The sequence below is a fragment of the Rosa rugosa genome, chromosome 1 (genome assembly GCF_958449725.1).
Source record: "Rosa rugosa chromosome 1, drRosRugo1.1, whole genome shotgun sequence".
Classification (NCBI taxonomy): Eukaryota; Viridiplantae; Streptophyta; class Magnoliopsida; order Rosales; family Rosaceae; genus Rosa; species Rosa rugosa.
The window spans coordinates 1,260,592-1,279,393 of NC_084820.1; the positions used below are offsets into that span (position 1 = coordinate 1,260,592).

The window sequence follows — 18,802 nt, forward strand, 5'->3', positions numbered from 1 at the left end:
AATACCGAGCACGACAAACTTAATTCTCCGAGGGATTATTCGACTTTTATAATCATCTACTTCTCGTTCAATAGTCGAAAGAATAAAGACGAACCATGATAATTTTTTCTTCTAAAAGGTGTTAATCTTTTGCTGTGTCTTCAAGATCCAAAGTACTGTACAGTACTTGGGATCGTGGAGGCAGTAAAAAGGGATAGTTTCACTGCTGGTTTGGATAGCATTCGAGTTTTGTTTTAGATCATTATCAACTATTGACGTTTTACAATTCACAGCTTCGGTGCACAGCTAGTCTTCAAAGGCTTTCCATCACAATGGTTGGTTCTAGTTAAATTACACAAGCACTGAGAAATGTCTCTAAATGTCGAGGCAAAGAGTGTTTGAGAAATTGTTTAAGAAAATATTACAATGAGTTTATGATTTACGTAAAATCAGGCGTCTTTCTCCCTTGTATTCGACTTCATCTCTCTGGTGCATAATTATAAGAGCTCTTCTTACCTGCCATAGTTCATAAATTACATCAATGACAGGATTCAATCAGACAAAGGTATGATATTTGAGGTAGATAAATACGATTTAATAGCAGAATATGAAACTGTAATGGAAATTCAAGCCGACATGTATCATTGGTTTTCAAACGGATACTCACAATGGATTCATTCATCCCCATTCTTGTGAGCTCATCAACCAACTTTCTCTCCGAAATGTGGTTCCCAATGCCCACTCTTCTCTTAATATGAGATTCAGCTTGCTGTTTAAAGGAGAAAAGTTTATTAACATTGGAAAAAGAGAATGAGAAATACTAAAAGAACTAGACTGATGATTGTGGTTCTTGTATGGTTAGTTTGCTATTTCTCTAGGAAGGAAAGGTGACTGTCAGACAGGTTCAAAGTACCTTAATTTCATTTGCCATCTCGGGACTAATATTGACTTGTTGATAAATTCCAGATCTTGCTGCGTCCATTGTGGATACAGTAAAAAGTCTTACTGCTTCAGTCACGTTCTCCTCTGTAGCAACATGGGACCTGAATTCATAAGCAGCAGATTTTTCATTAAAGAAAAAAAAAATGGTCCCCATTTTCCTGTTCATAAGCATTACAACTCCAAGTTCTAAGGACCAATCAGTATCATTAATACTTACAGTTTCATTTTTGCAAGCGACTCACTCAACCTCACTATAGCTTCAAGCTGCCTTACAGTGATTGGTATTGCAGCAGCCTCTCCAGTTTCATTTGCCTGCTGTCTCATGTCCTGGTAGAAAAGCATGAAGATAATGTCGGTTAGATTCTTAACATCTTTTTGATATATTTCTTTCAGCACCATATAAGCATTGCTGTGAACAAGGCTAATCTACTCAAAATGTTTAGTAGCAGCAAGAATACCTGTCTGATTTTGACATAATGGTTCTGCAGTGATTTGGATGCAGACTCTGACAAACGGGGATGACACTCAGTTCGACAGTATTGAAGGTACCTTCATATGTTACAGACAATTATCAGCATTCATCAAATTTCACTTGTAGAGCTACAAAGAATATACAAGCATGTGTACCATATACCTCTTCAGCCAATTCTCTTCTTTCTCCTTAGAAACCTCCCTCTTATCACCCACTGCTGCCCCAGCAGATGCATGAACCTTTATTACATGACTTGCTATTATCTGTCATTGAAAATCGTAGTCAGGTATTTGAGAACCAAACATAATACATTTATGCCTATTTGACTTAATGTTCAATTCTCGTTTATAAAAAGAACTGAGACACTAAAAGATGAAGTACCATTTGCCTCAAAAAAAGAAAGAAATAGATTGCACTGCCTTGCTGGGAAAAATAATACTTGCTTGAGTAAGACCAACCTAGCCGAATTAAAAAACTACCTTGTCCTGACTATACATCCTGATGTCTTTAACAATGAAGATCAAATCAAATCTAGAAAGAATTGTTGTCTGCAGATCTATGTTATCCTGAGCAGTCTGCAAGAAGAAAAGAGAGTTATAAGCTCTCAATGGGAAGTCACAATTTTGCATTTAAAAAACTGCAAGATAGATGAGGAAGACAATAGACCTTAAGATCATCATAACGTCCAGATGGAGGGTTAGCAGCTGCAAGAACAGAGGTTCTAGAATTAAGAACTGTTGTTATTCCTGCTTTGGCAATGGAAATGGTTTGCTGCTCCATGGCTTCATGAATGGCAACCCTAAATCACATAAAAGTAGGCTCTTAGAACTCCATAAAAACAAATTTAGGAGAATCAAAATGATATGACATGGTTTCCATTACCTATCCTCCGGTCTCATTTTGTCAAACTCATCAATACACACAACACCTCCATCTGCCAAAACCATGGCTCCTCCTTCAAGATAAAACTCTCGCTGGATTCAACAGATAGATTGAAATTAGTCAAGTTCTCATAACAAAACAAAAAGGAAAAAATTTCCTCCCTAGTAAGATTTTGTAAACCTTTTTATGAAACCAAAGACAATAATTGTACTTATATAAAACCAAAAGAAGAACTTACAGAGCTGTTATCTCTGATCACAGAAGCTGTAAGACCAGCTGCAGATGAGCCTTTCCCGGAAGTATAAACAGCTACAGGAGCTGTTTTCTCAACAAACTTGAGAAACTACACAAATGAATTGAATCAAATCAGGATGTCTTGTTTCTGGGAACAAAAGAAGAGCATTAAAATTCCTTATAATTGTTTCATGAGCCTAGGCAAATGGGTCCAAATTAAGTGCAGAAGTTTTTCCACTAAACTGAGAGGTAGAGGAGAGACAAAGTCCACATTGTTCTCTAGCATGGAGCCTCTTAACATGTGCGCCAATAAAACAAATATAACAGAACTAACCTGTGATTTAGCAGTAGATGGATCCCCCAAAAGTAAGACATTGATATCACCTCTTAGCTTCACACCATCAGGCAAATGCTGTTCACACACCATTTGGTTGTTACCATCATAACCTACAAAAGTACTAAGAGGCAAAAAGTTCATAACATACCTTTCTAGATCCCCCAAAAAGAAGACAAGCCACGGCCTTCTTTACATCTTCGTGACCAAAGATAGAGGGGGCAATCTTTGAGCATATGCTTTTATATACATCAGGTTCTGCAGCAAATTTCTTAAATTCTTCTATCTGCAAAGTGAAAATAGAAAAATCAAAACCATGCAATGTAAGCACATCCTTCATATCAGGTAAATGATCAAAAATACAAAAGGGTCTGTTCTGGCATATTTAGAGATGGGAGCACATAGAAAAGTTGAGAAATCATATAAAGCTACTGCAATTTAGTTGAACCACATAGCCTAGTCCAAATAGAAGACCAAAGAACACTCGAGCTGATGATCATAACAACTTTAATAGATTTAAAGCCATGATATCTGGTAGTTAAGCCCCCTGGAGATCAAACATTTCTTCTCCAGTATGGCTTAAAATCTACTATCCAATTTTCATTAAGCACTTCACTATATGAGAATTACACATGATGCACACACTTGCAATGTGGAGAAGTTAATAAAGATTTCATGGAACAGCTTTTGCAATGATTTCAACCAGTACCTCTTCAGCTGTGAAAGCAGCGGGACCTCTTGAGTTGGCATCATTTGCTTCTTCAATTCCTACTACTCTGATGTAAGGCTGTCTAACAGCAACTGCTCCTTTGTGGCTGTGTGGAACCAAATAAAGTTAACACTAAAATTTAGTAATCAAAAGTACTATCCAGCGTAATGCCATTAAAGTATTATCTCAGTGTTTGGCAAACTCACTTGGTGGAAGAATTGGAAGCTTGATAGATACTATAAATTCCCATGATTGTTAATCTTGTGCCAGGCACAATTGTCTGAACAAGATGGCGGTCCACAGATAGAAGCATATTTCTTGGAAGCTCTCCAGTAGGCACATCCTACAGTAACCATAAAACATAGGAAGCTATTAATAAAATGGAGATTCAATAAACCACATTAACTTATTTCCTTTACTCCAAAAGTTAAAGACCATCACCTCCGGATTCTCTTGCAATTTTAAGGTCTGCTGATCAACATACTTGCTCTTATCAGGAACCACAACCCATGGATCAAGTGGACAAGGTTCTTCTCCAGGCTAAAAATTCCAATAACTTCAATTAAATTTCACAGTAGAAAACAATACAAACACACTAAAATGTAATAAAGAAAAGAAAATACAGAGACATATAAGTTTTATATAAACCTGAGGAATATGGTTACACGTGCGAGGTACAATTGCCCCACCAAGGCCTGGCCGACAAGGAACCCTTTGCACATTTTTACAGTTCTTACACATCACAATCACATAAGTCGCCTTTGCCTTGACTCTTGATGCAGCTATCGTGATCCCAGATATCTTGATGAGTTTCGATATACTTTGAGCCTACCCATCACCAACAGTACAAAAAGAAACAATCATCAATCTAACCTCACTAATCTAAGCTTCAATTACGTTTTTATGCTCTAAATTCCTATTTCAGTACGATTTAGTAGATCTAAATTTTCATTTTCCCCAATTTTTCTAAACTTTTTCATCATCCAAAACCTATAATTCAAAAACAGAACGAATAAGAGAAAAAAACTAACCCCAAGCTTGCGCATGGAAGTTGTATCTTCTCTGGAGGTCAACAAAATCTGAACATCCTCCGGCACCGGTTCCTCCAATTGGCCTTCGCTTCCGGCCACCTTCGTCTTCAAATTCGCCAAAACCTGTCCGGCGGCGTTCTCAAACTACAAAACCCCCAAAACAACACAAAAATTAAGAACAAACAAATTAACGAAACCGAAAGACCTAATTGCACGAGATCGGCTCAGATTTCTTTACCAGAGGCAAATAATCGGCGGGGGCGGAGCGGAGCTTGGCGGGGAGATCGGAGTCGAAGTCGCCGAGGTCCTCCATGTCGACGACGAGGTGCTTAGGGTTGTGGAGGAGGCTCTCTCTGTAAGGGAAGACATTCGTGCTTGACTGGGTCTCGAAGTTTCGGATGAACTCCTTGAATTTCTGGAGGACCGAGTGGCGGCTGGCGGCGGCGGCGACGTTGCTTCCTGGGTCGTCGGTGTCGCCGCCCAGCGACTGGGCTTGGTCGCTGTAGTACACCGCTCCTTCGTCCCACCCTGACATTTTCTCTCTCTAAACCCTCGCTTTCTCTCTCTGTGAGATGCTCTCTCTCTCTCCTCTCGGTGGTTCTAATGGAGGATGAAGCCTCTTTTTGGCGGGAAGGATTTGGCGGGAAATGAGAGGGTAGGGTTAAGCGCGGTAGCACGTGGTTTTGGGCCTCGAACACAGATTGGGCAAAGTAGTCTTTTTCAACCGGGTTTGGGCTTTTTTTTTTTTGGTCAACTGTTTGGGCCTATTTCCCAGGTTTTCAAATGATAGGCCTCAAAGTGTTCGATGGGCTTCAGTTTGGACCCTGTTTGTGATATTAAGAAGAAAAGTTCTACTATGTCATGAATGACATACAAACAGACTTTGATGGTGTGTAAGTCATGTAACATTTCTCTGTCATCTACTGCTGTCTTACACACCGTCAGATCTTATGTGTATGTCATACAAGTTGTGTATAGTAGAAATTTCGTACTACGAAAACATGCAAGAGATGATAACGATGTATAATTTATCAGGAAGATGGTTACCGGTACTAATTGAGATGAAAACCCCCATGGCCCCGGACGTAAACACCAGTTGCATGGAGGTTTTACCGGTCAAGTTGGTCATTTCAAAACAAGTAAAAACTCTTAATCAAGAGATCATCATCTTATATATTGGTTCTGCTGAGATCTTACAAGATGAGATTCTTTGCTTTAACCTAGATGAGTGTCTGATAGTGATAATACTTATTAATCACCCATAACTAGCCTATATAGATACGTGAAAAGGGTGACTGGTCTCTGTAGAAATCTTTATGTATGTAGAAATCTTCTCTGGTTAAGGTTCCTCTGTTTGATCACTCTCCTTTATGTAACCTTTCTTTTCCAAGTACCAAAGTGCCCCTTCCGCTGCATGCTCTGCTGCTGCTTTCTTGCTCGTACGAGGTTCTCCAAAGGCCTCCAAAAGTGTATCCGAAACATCATCTATCTTCACTGTAACCTTGAAAGTGAACCTGCAAAGGATTCAAAGTGAGCATATAAGAAATCAGTACAGGATGTTCCTGCAACGTCTTTTGCTTTCATGAAGACTGACTTAAGACATCGAGTCTTCACATAAGCAGAGAAAAGCAAGATACAGAGTCTGATAACCTTCTATTTTAGTTTTCAGATGAGACTTTGATTCCTTATAGATAATGTCTTTAAATAAACAGCTTATATTATTATCGATTATACTATGGACTTACGATTTTATGTGGCCTGGTCCTTCCTCTTTGCAACATTCAAATTCAGGGGGTTCCCAGTAGTTAGCAACACAGGTTTCATGCAAACGAGATTTTGCTGTTAATTTGTGTGGCACACCTGTAGATTTTTTTAGAGTAAGCAAATGTGGAAAATGCTACTTGATATCTTGGAAGTACAAGAAGCATCAACAGTACCTCCGGTTTGTGTGATAGCATCAGAGCTACGACTGTTACAGGCATTAGTGCCGTCCATTTTGACTTCTCCAAGTGAAGCTGGGGGTTGTTGTAAACGTTTTATGCAGGAGGAGTTACCACTGCTAACTTCACTCATAGACTGCACATCTGAGTTGGAACTGCTGCTAGAAGCCTCTTGTACATTTAACTTATCAAATCCAATAATATCAAGAGCTGTAACATCTATTGGTGTTTCATCATATCCGATAAGTTTGGGTTCCAACTTGGAGCTTGACTTCAAGACTTCCTCCAAAGACAACTTAGACTTTGGTATATTGCCTTGAGCCTGCAATTCCGAAAAAATGAGACCCACAGAGGTTAACTACAAAGATTCTATGTAAAATAATTTTCCTACTACCAACACCAAGAGAAAGTAAATAAAATAAAATAAAAAAGTTGTCTTATGCTGGCATCATAAGTCAATAGAAATTCTAATAGCATAAAGATTTACCTTCAACGTTTCGAAAATTAACTGAGCAGAAATTCTAATAGCCTCCTTTTTGTTCAAGGCAGTTGAGGAAGCAGTTGCAGAAACATTATTCCCATTCACTGTTGCCTCAACTGAAAATGATTTACCCTTCTTTGATGATAAAAACTTAAGAACCCATGCATGAGCTTGGCAAAGTTCCCGTAGTTCCCTAACAGGACTAAGCTGAATGTTGGAAAAGCTCATGACAGGCTCCAGAAAGGATAGCATTATCTTCCAAACAAGGTTCAAGTCAAACCCTGTATCAAGAAGAATTGCACCAAGACAAGACTCTACCAAGTCGCCCAGAGCCTGAAACAATAATTATAATCATAACACACAGATGAAGAAGCATTACTAATACATAATAGTGATAATACCTATTTGTAATTTTTTCATAGGAAGGTAGAACCTCTAGCACTCTAAGCAACAATATGAAGGTAGAAGGGTAGATGAATACCTTGGGGCATTTCGGCCCATCAACCAGACTACTATCTGATGCAGATGTCTCAATGAAGTTCACATAAGTCTTTATAGCCTCAGAAAGGGTACTGGTGTCAGAGAGTAGAAACTTGTGGAAGGATCGAGCTACTGCAACAGTAGCAAAGGCTTTATTATTCACAGCAATTGATCTCAAATCTGTCAAATGGCCAGGCTTTAACTTTGGATACACTGAATACAGGTATGAGGTGATCAAGTAATCCAAGACAGCATCTCCAAGAAACTCCAATCTCTGATTAAAAGCATCAAGGAAACGCAATTGAAGTGGGGAAGGAATGTATTTTTCTTCCAACTCCATGAAACAAGAACAAATTTAAAAAGCATACCTGATAGCAACCTCCTCCATGTTTGTTGTAAGAAGGATGTACAAATGCCTGTAACAGCAAACCTCTGTGGAGAAACTGATACCCTAATGAATTTTCAAGGGCCGCAATGTCTATGCAAGCAGCAAGTGAAACGTATCTGCTGCTTGCTATGCATACTTTTGTAACTTCTGATGCTTCAAAGTTTACTTTTATGCCAATCCATCTGAGAAATGCAGTTGCCGCTTTAAAACCGCTGTCAACTATGAATGCTCCAACAAGGGCTTCAACAACATCAGCAATTGTTTTCTTATGTAACCAATGGTGACCCTTACTACATCTGACGTGACGAGAATGTGACTGTTTTACTGCACTGCTTAAATCTTGAGAATCAAGAGATCCTATTGTCTCCTGGTCACAAATATTTTTGCAAGGGCGGCCTAAAGCGAAGAACTGAGAGGGTTCAAATGGCTGATCCCGTATGTATACCTGAAAAAAGACATCAAAATTCCATTTCATTGATAAAATAAAAAATAAATTAAAAAAAAAAACAGAAAATATGTCTAAATGCTTATTTTCTCAGTGAATGCTTCTAATGACACAGTAGAAGATGTAGCATAGGTTACAGGAAACAAACTTGACAAAATTTTCCGCTAACTAAACAAATTGGGAGGTGCCTGAAGTGAAGATGAAACAATTCCATGTCAAAATACATGTTTGTAGATGACCATTAATTCCATAAGTCCCAAAAATTTATCTCACGTTTTTTTTTTTTTTTTTTTGGGTTCAGTTCATTGGAGGTAGCATGTTTTTCACCAATTATATATGTTGGAAAGGAACCCTTAATAACACGAGAACTAACAGCACTGGAGGTAGCATGTTTGGCACCCGTTATCTATGTTGGAAAGGAACCCTTGATAAACATGAGAATTAGCACCTGGAAGTAGCATATTTGATATTTGTGACCTATCTATGTTGGAAAGGAACCCTTATTAAACATGAGAATTAGCATAACTGGATGAATTATATTTTTCGGTAATAAGTTTGTAACCCATTCAGAGACATTCAAAGATCTGGAATTTTTAAGTAGCATAAAAATTACATAATTTCAAGTAGAGGTAGAGGCAAAAAGATATTGAACAAACCATATGTAAATGAAAATTAAGAAAATAAAAATCAACTTCAAAAGGATAAATGAAACAATATGAATTTATACCTGTAAGTTGCTTCTAGTAGCAAGCTTCAATAAATTGGAATTGTTTACCACATTTGAACGTTTCCTTGTTAGTTCACCTTCATCTAGTGAAGCATGCAAAAGGAAAAAGTGCCTTCCAACTGCAAATTTGAGGAAAGCATCTCCTAGTATTTCAAGCCTTTCAAGGGAAATCCGCTCCTGGCACTTTTCAGTTGTGAGGGCTTCTAGAACCTTAAATGAAGATTCAAAGTCATCATGAAGAGTTGGTAGTGCAATGGAAAAATTAGATTAATAAAAAATTTATCAGAGCGAATAATAATCAACACAATATCATGGAGAATGATCTTACTCTCTGCGAAGTAACCTCAGCTCCTTCGGGGAATGAAGTGCATAATACATGCTTCAGTTCGATGGCGACAAGCAAGTTTTCCAGACGGTGCATGATTGATGGCAACAGAGATACCGAACTCCCAATATCTTTTGAAAAGCCAATTACCTTCAGCTCGCAAAGCTCAGGAGGCACATATATATAATACTCATCTAGTTGCTGTGCGTCTGTTTTATATGACATGGAAATTTTACATATTAATGACTTGGGAGGCAACAACACACGGATGCATGAAAAATTCAGATGAGTTCAAAATCAAACAAAAGGCTCTTCATCATAAGTGAGATTGTCATAAGGAAAAGGGAAAAGAATAAAAGTAGGTATACAAGCTGGGCCTGAAACAAAATTACTTCTGCCTACTGGATCAAACATAGATTAAGTTCTATGCTAGCAATTAAACACAAAGACCATTTTACTTCACAATAACCTAAAAAACATATGGGACTTGAAGAATTTTTTTCCTATTGTAAATTTTGTTTTGTTATAGATCACCAAAAGTCTTTGCTTCATTTGTTTTCTTTTTGGAAAATAAAAACAGGGAAGCAAAAGTATTCGTAGATTTCAGAATCACAGTTTTACTCAATCATTGAGCATTATTTATAAGCAGATTATGTATGCATGTATTGATGTAAGTTATGTGCAGTCTGAAAAATAAAAGAAGCAATGTAGGACCCGCAATTTTAATACGGTCCAACATTAGAAATTACCTGAATCTTCTTGCCTACGATTGTGTAGCAAGTTGTGCAAATTGAAAACTGGTTTTGCACACAGAAGATGTTGCTCAGGGTATTTAAGAGAAATGTCAAACCTGCTCACAACATTTAAGAAAAAAATTCCATGATGAATAAGAACATTATAAAAATTATTCTGCAGTAGAGATTGACACGTGTTCTACCATATATTGCCAGTACATGTTAAAAGAAAAAGTAGATAATATAAAGACATTGATGGATGAATAGTAATTCAGGAGCAAGGAATAAGTTGCCTACTTTTTACTTAGATGATCCACATAGGTTAAAGCATCTGACTTTTCTTTATATTGGCTGTAGGCATTTCTTTCTCGAGCAACATTAGTGATGAAGTAAAATGTCTTCTTATATGGGACATAAACTAAACTATCCTCAACTTCACTTATGCTTCTATAACCAGATGCAAGTCGAATACCCGAAGATATAATTTTACTGTCCATAGCATCTCCTGGACCCCTGAATATTGGAGATGATAAACATTTTTTGATAATCCTCCAATCTATGCTTATCTTATCATTTTCACCCAAAGTTACTGGAAGCAATAGGTAGAAGGTTGATGTGCTCGATCTGCTAAAATAATAGTTTCCCAGGGGAACAAATTCAGAAACAAATTCTGATCGGTCCAGAATGAGCTTGAGGAACATTTCTTGAAAGTTTTGAGCCAGCAAGATCTGCAAACAGAGTTGCAGTACACTGAGAGAGGCTCAATCACAGTTAATAGTATTTTGAAACAACTGTCTACCTCATCTTTGACAAATTCTGCAAATCCTGATGGCACCAACTTTGTCATCACAGATCTACCATGAGCGAGATGAAGATCAAGTTCCATTGTTTCGGCCTCTGCTGGAAGAGGTGCTTTGACAAATAGACCAAAACTTCTATAGATTCTGTCATTAGGTTCAGGATCAAATTGAAAATAGTAAGCGCTGAGGATGACAAGATCCTCCAACTTATTCCATGACTCTTTTAGGACAGCAGGAACCAGCATTTCATGTAGTTCCTCTCGTAAGTCTTCATCTGGGACAAAAGGAGTCAAATGAATTCTTACGAATATAAGAATAAGAACAAGGGATATGAAAGTCTTTATAGTGAGTCAACATTTTCCAACCTTCATTGCTGTCATAATCAGAAGAGTCTAGCATGGACTCCTCCACATTTGCATTGTCTTGCTGTGGCAAGAGAAAGTCACTTAAGGCACCCAATTTATGCAATTCTTCGATGGCTTTTAGACATGCATCTTTTTTGGCATCTTCCATCGAAGATTGTGGTGTACTGACAATTTGATGCATTGGAGCATTGGAAGGTAAAATTATCTGGCAAATAGTTCCCTCCAAATCACCAAGAAAATAGAATTCTGGAGTGGGGACATAATACCTGCAGTAAAAAGATACATCTTAACTCAACATAGCCTTAAAAGGAAATGGATACCGGGGAAAAAAAAAAGGAATTCAAAACAGGGGCATACTCATCATGTGGAAGCTTCGAACAATACTGGTGTAACAATGAGATGCTATATCCAGAAGTGACGGAAGCTCCAGTAGAAGCAACTTTATATGTTCGTTCCTCAGGACTAAGAAAAGTCTCACTGGATGTTCTGAAAGCAACTTCCATGTTCATTCGCTCTTCATCTTTCCTGAAGTTTTCTATTAAATCCAACTCTTTCTGACTACCACTGCAGCATAAACAAAAATGGTTACTCTGACTTGGAGAAAGAATAGGAATCTAGCAAATGAGATCAAATAAAACCAATAGATTTCAGAAGAGCACCTGTTTACCAAAAATATATATTCAGACTGAGGCATCCGTGCACGACCTCGTGACTGTATAAAGCTAGCAACAGTTTCTGGAAGATCAAATCGTATCACAAGGCAGCAAGTCTGAATATCTAGTCCCTCTTCACCAACTTTAGTTGCAACCAATAGATTCAACTGCCAAAGCAATAAAACTAAAGGAATTGGTATCCAGCCTCGGTCCACAAAGGATGGCAAATGCCATTTATACCAATTACGTAGAGAAAACCATGTGTTAGTGAGGTGCAATACTATTTTATACTGGAAGTCTATGTCCTCCAAGGTGCTTTGCACATAGCAAAAACCAAATTTGGCAGCAGAAACAGATGTCATAACTTCACTCAACTCAACTACACCTTAATGCAAAATGAAAAAGGATGAATACATGGACACTTTAGTTATCATCCGATCTGAGGTCAACGCCCATACAATGAATCCAAGCCCTGACACTAGCCATCAATACATCAGGCTTTACACAACTGCAGCTTATCTCACTTGTGATAATGGTTCATCCTTGCACTTGTATAATAGGGGTCAACAGGCAAAGGGAGCACCCACATTCTACTACCTATTCAAAACTTTGCTTCTCCTAGGAAGAGTTTCATCTTATTTAACTTATACAGTATAAGTTTCTTGCATCCAACATGGGTGGTTACCAAAATCTCCTATTCTCCATGTAGTATAGCCAAAATCCGCTTCTTAATGAAGATGAACTTAAATGATTTTAACACAGTTCTTAGCAAATCCTTACCCTTTTTGGCCGAGATTATTGGATATCAAGCTGGTAATTGACAGAAGATAGATGGAAAGGGTTAGTCATTACCTCTCCAGACCGAAACTTATCAAGAATGATCTGCATCGTCTTCCTTGACATACTCTTCAGTTTCGAGTGGACTCCTACAAGAAAATCGCACTTCCAAGATGCTAGATTCTTAAGGTTTTGTAGTATGTAGGACAAGGATCTCGCAGTAATAATCCTATTGACAAAAATTATGCATTTCATATCCTGCTGCAACCTGAAACAAAACAAAAACATAAAACAAATCCTTTTGAGCATAACTGCTACACATAATTCAGTAATCTCAGGCAACAGAAGGCCAGATGTACAATAGTAAGAGTAAATGTTTTAAGTGAAAACAAAATAATGACAAATAAGTCAAATTTGGTCATATGAGCAGTGATCATTGCTTTTTGTGATTTTCACAACTGTGGTATCAACTACAGCCTTCTAATATGTGTTTTATAGTTCCTTAGCTTTCATATGATGTATAGAATAAAATGATGGTCAGAATACATAGAGAAGAACCCGTAAATACCAACCTGAAGGATGAAAGAATTCCAATAAGACGTAAAACCTTACTTGAGAAGAATGGCTCCTTTAAGATCTCTACACAAGATAGACCAGATGCAACAGCATCTATAAACATAAAATAAACTCCCATCATTAATAGGACCATAAATTATGTCAATAATCAAACCAAATATTAATAATAATATTAGTATAATGCTGAAAATATAAAGTACTGATTAATTTTTCAATGAGAGTAAAATCCACACTATCATTTATATGGAAACATACTAGAATACCTTTCCCACAGTCAGTACGAATGATGTCAGCTGCCTGAGCCAGATATTCCGCACATACAGAGTCATCACTATTATTTCCTTCTGCCTCTATATCATTATTGCCTTCCTCTATTAATGCATTTCGTTCAAAGTTATCGCCACTCGAAAGAATATGTCTAGCCTTGGAAGAGAGAAGAAAAGCAAAGGAAAACAAAGGTTAATTTTTGAAATTAAAAAAAAATGGAGCAATTAGAGCTAAACATTCAATAAAGGAAGCCTCCCTTTTTCTATTTTGGACCATTAAGTAATTAAACAACCCTAGACACAACTCAGGGTCTAGGCTCTATAACTCATTAATATACTTTTTAAGCATTTAGAGAGAGAGAGAGAGAGTAGCATAAAAGGAATTTTAGAGAATATCAAAGATAGATAATTAAGCAATCTTTTTTCTGTGAATAAAACTCATTCAATTAATGACAATAAAGAGATCACTAATAATTAGAGAAACCATTAAAAAGATTAGAGTTAAATTTTCTTACTTGTAACGCACCCCAGAGGCCAAGACTTTCCAAGCAAAATATTATACTGTCATGCACTCTGTTTAACGTTTTCTTTGTACTCCTTAGACTTTGGTAGTCACTTGTCTTCTTACTAAGTTCTGCTATACACTGTCAATGATATAGCAAGAGCCACAATAAGAATAAAAGACTTGATAACAAGAAATTAGCCTGTCTTTCTTTTTTTGGGTCCTAACAAATAACAAGTGAGAGCCTGTCTAGAACCACAATACATGTCAAAACAACATACCTGGCGTTTCAGCTGGTCAAGTTTACTAGAAAGAGTCATGCAGGGGCTGGATGTGCCACTAATAACAGGACCATAACGATGGACATTGATAACAGGAGAAACAACAGAACAATGCAATTCTGTCTTGTCTTCAACCGTATAAACCTACAAAGGAGAGCAAAATTATAATTAAATATGGAAATTACAAGCACTTGGATAGTACAGCAGCATGAGTGCATGTCCAGCCACTGTAGAAAGCTTCCCCAAAGAAAATTGGGTTCAAAACAAGCCACTCCTAGGGAATGGCTTTTCTAGAAAAGTCAATCTCTCATTTACTGTTCTCCACTCCGTATTGAACTAAATTGAATTTGGAACTGAGGAGTTTAACAGAAAAACAATGTCGGCAGGATTCATTATCAACTTATACATTGCTGACACATTGTTTATTATCTGAAACATTTCAAGATATGATGATCCCCTTACATGATTCAGAGCTTTGGTTCTGATTTTAAATTTTTGTTTTCTCTGAAATTATGAGGTTTTGTTCTATGGTTTTGTATTGTTAATTTCAAAATTATGTGTCTTGTATAATCTATTTAGTCTGCCATTTATCAATTTAAAAGCAAAACACATTGAAAAGAAACAAAGAGGATGGACATGGAAAATTTAGCCTTGGCCAACATACAAACTCTGTGGTTCCTAATCGTGTGTGTTCAAGTTCAACAGGGTGTGTGATGAAAGGAACATATACTTGGTAAAGAGACATCCAATCTAGCAATATGCTCCACGGAGATTCTTTCATATTAACAAACTAAGGCTAGGCTTTAACTTTGAACTCAGAAAGGCTTGGTCAGATTAAAACAAAATTATTGTTGAGCAACAGCACTACAAAGTATAAAGAGAATAATAAAGCCCAAAGCAGGAGGAAAGACTTTGGATGGCAAGGATCATATGGAAGACATTGCAAGTATATCAAACAAGGATAGTTCCATATGTTTAACAGGTCTTTGTAAACCAGGTGGGCTATTCACAAGTCACAATGTTAACAACACCACTTACCTTAAGGAAAATAAAGTAAATATTAAAGAACAGGAATAAGAATTTCATAACCCATATATATCTCAAAGTTAAATCTCCACAACCCACCTTAGCATCAAGTAAATTTTCAAGACTATTGATACTCTTTGATAAATTCGATTGACTAGAAGTGCCTGAAATAGTAAAGCATACATGTACAAATTAGGAAATGAAAGAGTAACAGTCATTAGCATTCTAACATGCACAATAATGACTAGGAAACAAACAGTTAGACAAACAGTATAAAGGATAACCATCAACCAGCATGGCAGTGATTGAAGAAATATGCCACTAAAAAGAACAAAAATATATAAAAAATCTCAATTTCCTTTAATGATAGAAGGGATTCAAAACAACCTTTAGAAACATGTTTCAGTCCAGAACTTTAGGACATCTATGATTTGTAATATTTCTAGAATAATTATAGCAACCTCATAAGCATTTGTCAAATACTCTGCACTAATGATATATACAACATGAATTGTAGATTAATATGATCAGAGAACTGATGAATAAGAGGTGAAAGTTCATAATTGTGAAGAAACATTACCTTTACCTACAACTGGAGATGCAGTCATGCCAAATATACGAGGAAGTTTAGTGGCATCACTCTTGTAAAACTACAGACAAAATATTCAAGTTAACTTATGTCAACAAAAAACACTAACTCTAACAAAAGAAGCATATACAAGAAGTGCAAGTGTTTAAGAGCTCTTTACTTTCATAATTTCTGCATAAGGATGGTTGCTTTTCATTTGAGCGTGATGACACTCATCAAAAATCAGCAATGCAATCAACTCCATCTTAATAATACGGTGGTATAAGTTACGTAACAGTATTTGAGGCGTCATGACAAAAACCTGCATAACATCAGCAAAACATGCAAATGTAATTCAAAATGATGAAGCATTGAGAGGACTGTATCCTTCCTTCTTTTCCTTTTTTGTAAAGAAACAAAACATTTAGAAAGCTGTATCAGAGTTGGTGGAAAAGAATATAATTTGTTTTCAAAAAGCTAGAAGTCTACATTTGTTCACTGATTTTCTAAAAATAAGTTGGGGCAAAAACAACACAGAATTTGAAGATATCCAAATTATTTAAAAGGAAAATTCACTTGGAGAGCTTGATGGGATGGTGTCTCCTTCACTTTAGCCTTCTTTATGTTAATCTACTAGCATGTGTGAGTGCGTGTGGATTTTTAATATATGTTTCTATAACTTCAAGTCTAGTAAGAGGTGATGAATTTCGTAATAGAGAAAAAACTGGCAAATTATAAATTTACAGATCAATCAATTAACCTAATTACCTCATATTGTTCCATCTCTTTTTCCCAGTCTTGGTGAGTTTTCAAATGCTTAGAGCTTCCACAATAGGTCCCAACCTTGAGATCAAGGGAATCTTCTATAACTCTTGCTTGCTACCGAATCAAAGAAATCCAAATAAAATCTATGTCATGACCAAAATCAAATACATATTTTCATACAGCAAGTAGTTTTGTGTGTGTGCGTATTGCGTGCGTGTATAACAAAAATCAAATCATTCTTTACGGTCAGGACTATGGATAATGATGATCAGTCAATTGTGATGCATGTTTCTCGAGATTATAATGTCAAGAACTTTTACTAATCTGTTGATGTCTTTGTCAAAACACACAACAGAGCCATTACAGCTTTGAACTAATACAACTTCTAAATAGTGTGATTGTTACCGTAGCTTCTTCAAGTGAGAAGATGGAATCATCTACCTTTCTGTTTGCTTCTTCTTGGTGAGAGATAATGCAGACACTAAGGCTTCTTAGTGAATTAATCTCATTTACACAAAGACTGAACACCTGTGATTTCTAACTTGTCTACACGCATAGTAGGGACTAAACCCTAGTAGGAACTCAAATTCAGAGACCAGTCTCTGGGTTTGAGAAAGTGCACAACTAAACACAGAAACCTGACTGATTCAGTTACTCCATTTCCCACAAGAGTCAAGGCTAAGGGCTACATTGTTGTGGAACTTGCAAAGCTAGAAACTAACTTGTACCTCAAACTTAAAGATCACCCGAAATTGAAATATACTTGCCAAGTTCCAAATCAGAGAAAAGCATATCACCTGTTGAACAAGCGCCACCGTAGGCGCAAGAAACACACATATGCTCTTATGAGGTTTCATTATCAACACGCGCAGCTCATACATGAGCAACACTGCTATGTGGGTCTTTCCACAACCAGTTTCCAAATAGACGATTATGTTCTCCTCCACAGCTTTCTGACACAGCTCCAATTGATACCTTCAAAACCAACACATAAAAAACCAATAAACAAAACAAATAGACTACACCTTTACTTCATTTTCAGCAATCAAAACTCCAAATGAACCTCAAAACCTACCACTTTTGACACTAGTTAAACACAAAGACTCCACCTTTACTTCATGTTCAGTAATCAAAATTCCTAATGAACCTCAAAACCTACCATGTTTTACACTAAACAAACATAAAGACTCCACCTTTACTTCATTTACTCAAAATTCCAAATGAACATCAAAATCTACTTATTTTGACACCAAATAAACATAAAGACTCCACCTTTACTCATTTCCATTACTCAGACTTCCAAATGAACCTCAAAACCTACCATTTCTGACACCAAACAAACAAAAAGACTCCACCTTTACTTCATATTCTCCACATTATCACATAACAGCTAACAGCCACACAAAAAAGAACCAACCTTTACATAAAAATTGTAAACCCAAAAACCACAATGCAGTAAACAAACAACACAAAACTTACCTCCGGGCAACCTTCCTGGGATCCTTCTCCGGCCTCGGAGCTCCATCACCCGACTCCACAGCCCGACCCTCCTCTTCCCCACCGTTCTTCGGCGGTGGACGACCCGCATCGGGCGGCGCGTCGTCCATACTCCTCCGCGTTGCGACTGTGCTTCCTACTCTCTGTTTCTCTCTCTCTCTCTCTCTCTGTTTGGGTCACTGTGAGCTCTGATGACTCTCAAGCAAAGAATTTTTAGAGTGGGTCCACGACTCTATTTTCTTTTGTGCTATTTGGGGTTTTGACTGTTGGACTTGCTCAAAGACTCTTGTGGTCTTCTTCTTCCTCTCGCGGGTTTCCTGGCTTTTTCAAAAAAGCTTTGGGATTATTATCACTTATCAGTGAAAGGTTCTATGCAGCGTGTGAAATGAGAGAGAGCTTTGGATCTCATGTATACTGTAGACCATTTATTGTGTAACGTACAAAAGAAGAAAAATATTTTGTGATTATTTATACAAAAATATTGATACCATCTATGGGAGAGAGAAGTTAAGTGCTAAGGCAAAAAAAAAAGTAAGAAATGACTTTTTATTATAGAATTTAATGGTCCAACTCGTCGTTTTTTGAAAGTTTTATTTATTGTTCTGTCGTTGTTTCAGTTGAAC

The 18,802-nt window shown here is 37.1% G+C and overlaps 2 protein-coding genes across 3 annotated transcripts; both read right to left on the minus strand.

Annotated features, from left to right (window-relative positions):
* Nucleotides 1-280: 280 nt before the first annotated feature.
* Nucleotides 281-5,190, minus strand: LOC133709119 (DNA replication licensing factor MCM5). Its single transcript, XM_062134755.1, has 18 exons — nucleotides 4,822-5,190; nucleotides 4,584-4,727; nucleotides 4,201-4,380; nucleotides 3,994-4,092; nucleotides 3,759-3,895; nucleotides 3,553-3,658; nucleotides 2,995-3,129; nucleotides 2,844-2,921; nucleotides 2,514-2,618; nucleotides 2,276-2,367; nucleotides 2,060-2,192; nucleotides 1,873-1,968; nucleotides 1,556-1,656; nucleotides 1,380-1,470; nucleotides 1,139-1,248; nucleotides 893-1,022; nucleotides 647-748; nucleotides 281-495 (listed from the first exon to the last, which is right to left on the minus strand). Exons 1-18 carry the CDS (start codon nucleotides 5,116-5,118, stop codon nucleotides 412-414), a joined length of 2,220 nt encoding a protein of 739 aa, XP_061990739.1. The 5' UTR covers nucleotides 5,119-5,190; the 3' UTR covers nucleotides 281-411.
* A 540-nt stretch (nucleotides 5,191-5,730) lies between these two features.
* On the minus strand, nucleotides 5,731-18,554 carry LOC133709106 (dicer-like protein 4). 2 transcript variants are annotated; one of them, XM_062134720.1, is made up of 25 exons: nucleotides 18,162-18,554; nucleotides 17,480-17,657; nucleotides 16,686-16,796; nucleotides 16,099-16,239; nucleotides 15,930-15,999; nucleotides 15,449-15,513; nucleotides 14,324-14,467; nucleotides 14,056-14,184; nucleotides 13,538-13,697; nucleotides 13,271-13,367; nucleotides 12,774-12,966; nucleotides 11,928-12,088; nucleotides 11,626-11,832; nucleotides 11,269-11,534; nucleotides 10,903-11,177; nucleotides 10,401-10,831; nucleotides 10,119-10,219; nucleotides 9,373-9,578; nucleotides 9,045-9,254; nucleotides 7,853-8,317; nucleotides 7,486-7,758; nucleotides 7,011-7,337; nucleotides 6,521-6,845; nucleotides 6,329-6,443; nucleotides 5,731-6,097 (listed from the first exon to the last, which is right to left on the minus strand). In XM_062134720.1, exons 1-25 carry the CDS (start codon nucleotides 18,287-18,289, stop codon nucleotides 5,923-5,925), a joined length of 4,953 nt encoding a protein of 1,650 aa, XP_061990704.1. In that variant the 5' UTR covers nucleotides 18,290-18,554; the 3' UTR covers nucleotides 5,731-5,922. The 2 variants fall into 2 exon arrangements, with proteins under 2 accessions (XP_061990704.1, XP_061990713.1); XM_062134729.1 differs by lacking the exons at nucleotides 15,449-15,513; nucleotides 16,099-16,239; nucleotides 16,686-16,796; nucleotides 17,480-17,657; nucleotides 18,162-18,554 and having other exon boundaries at nucleotides 15,930-15,987.
* Nucleotides 18,555-18,802: the final 248 nt, after the last annotated feature.

Coding starts and splice junctions, on each gene's coding strand:
- LOC133709119 (XM_062134755.1), bottom strand. CDS start 5,118: ATGTCAGGGTGGGACGAAGGAGCGGTGTACTACAGCGACCAAGCCCAG. Junction 4,093..4,200: donor CGTGTAACCATATTCCTCAG/GTTTATATAAAA, acceptor TGGAATTTTTAG/CCTGGAGAAGAACCTTGTCC. Junction 1,249..1,379: donor ATTATGTCAAAATCAGACAG/GTATTCTTGCTG, acceptor CTTTTCTACCAG/GACATGAGACAGCAGGCAAA.
- LOC133709106 (XM_062134720.1), bottom strand. CDS start 18,289: ATGGACGACGCGCCGCCCGATGCGGGTCGTCCACCGCCGAAGAACGGT. Junction 12,089..12,773: donor ATAAGTTTCGGTCTGGAGAG/GTAATGACTAAC, acceptor TTGCTTTGGCAG/TTGAATCTATTGGTTGCAAC. Junction 11,535..11,625: donor TCGAAGCTTCCACATGATGA/GTATGCCCCTGT, acceptor TTTTTACTGCAG/GTATTATGTCCCCACTCCAG.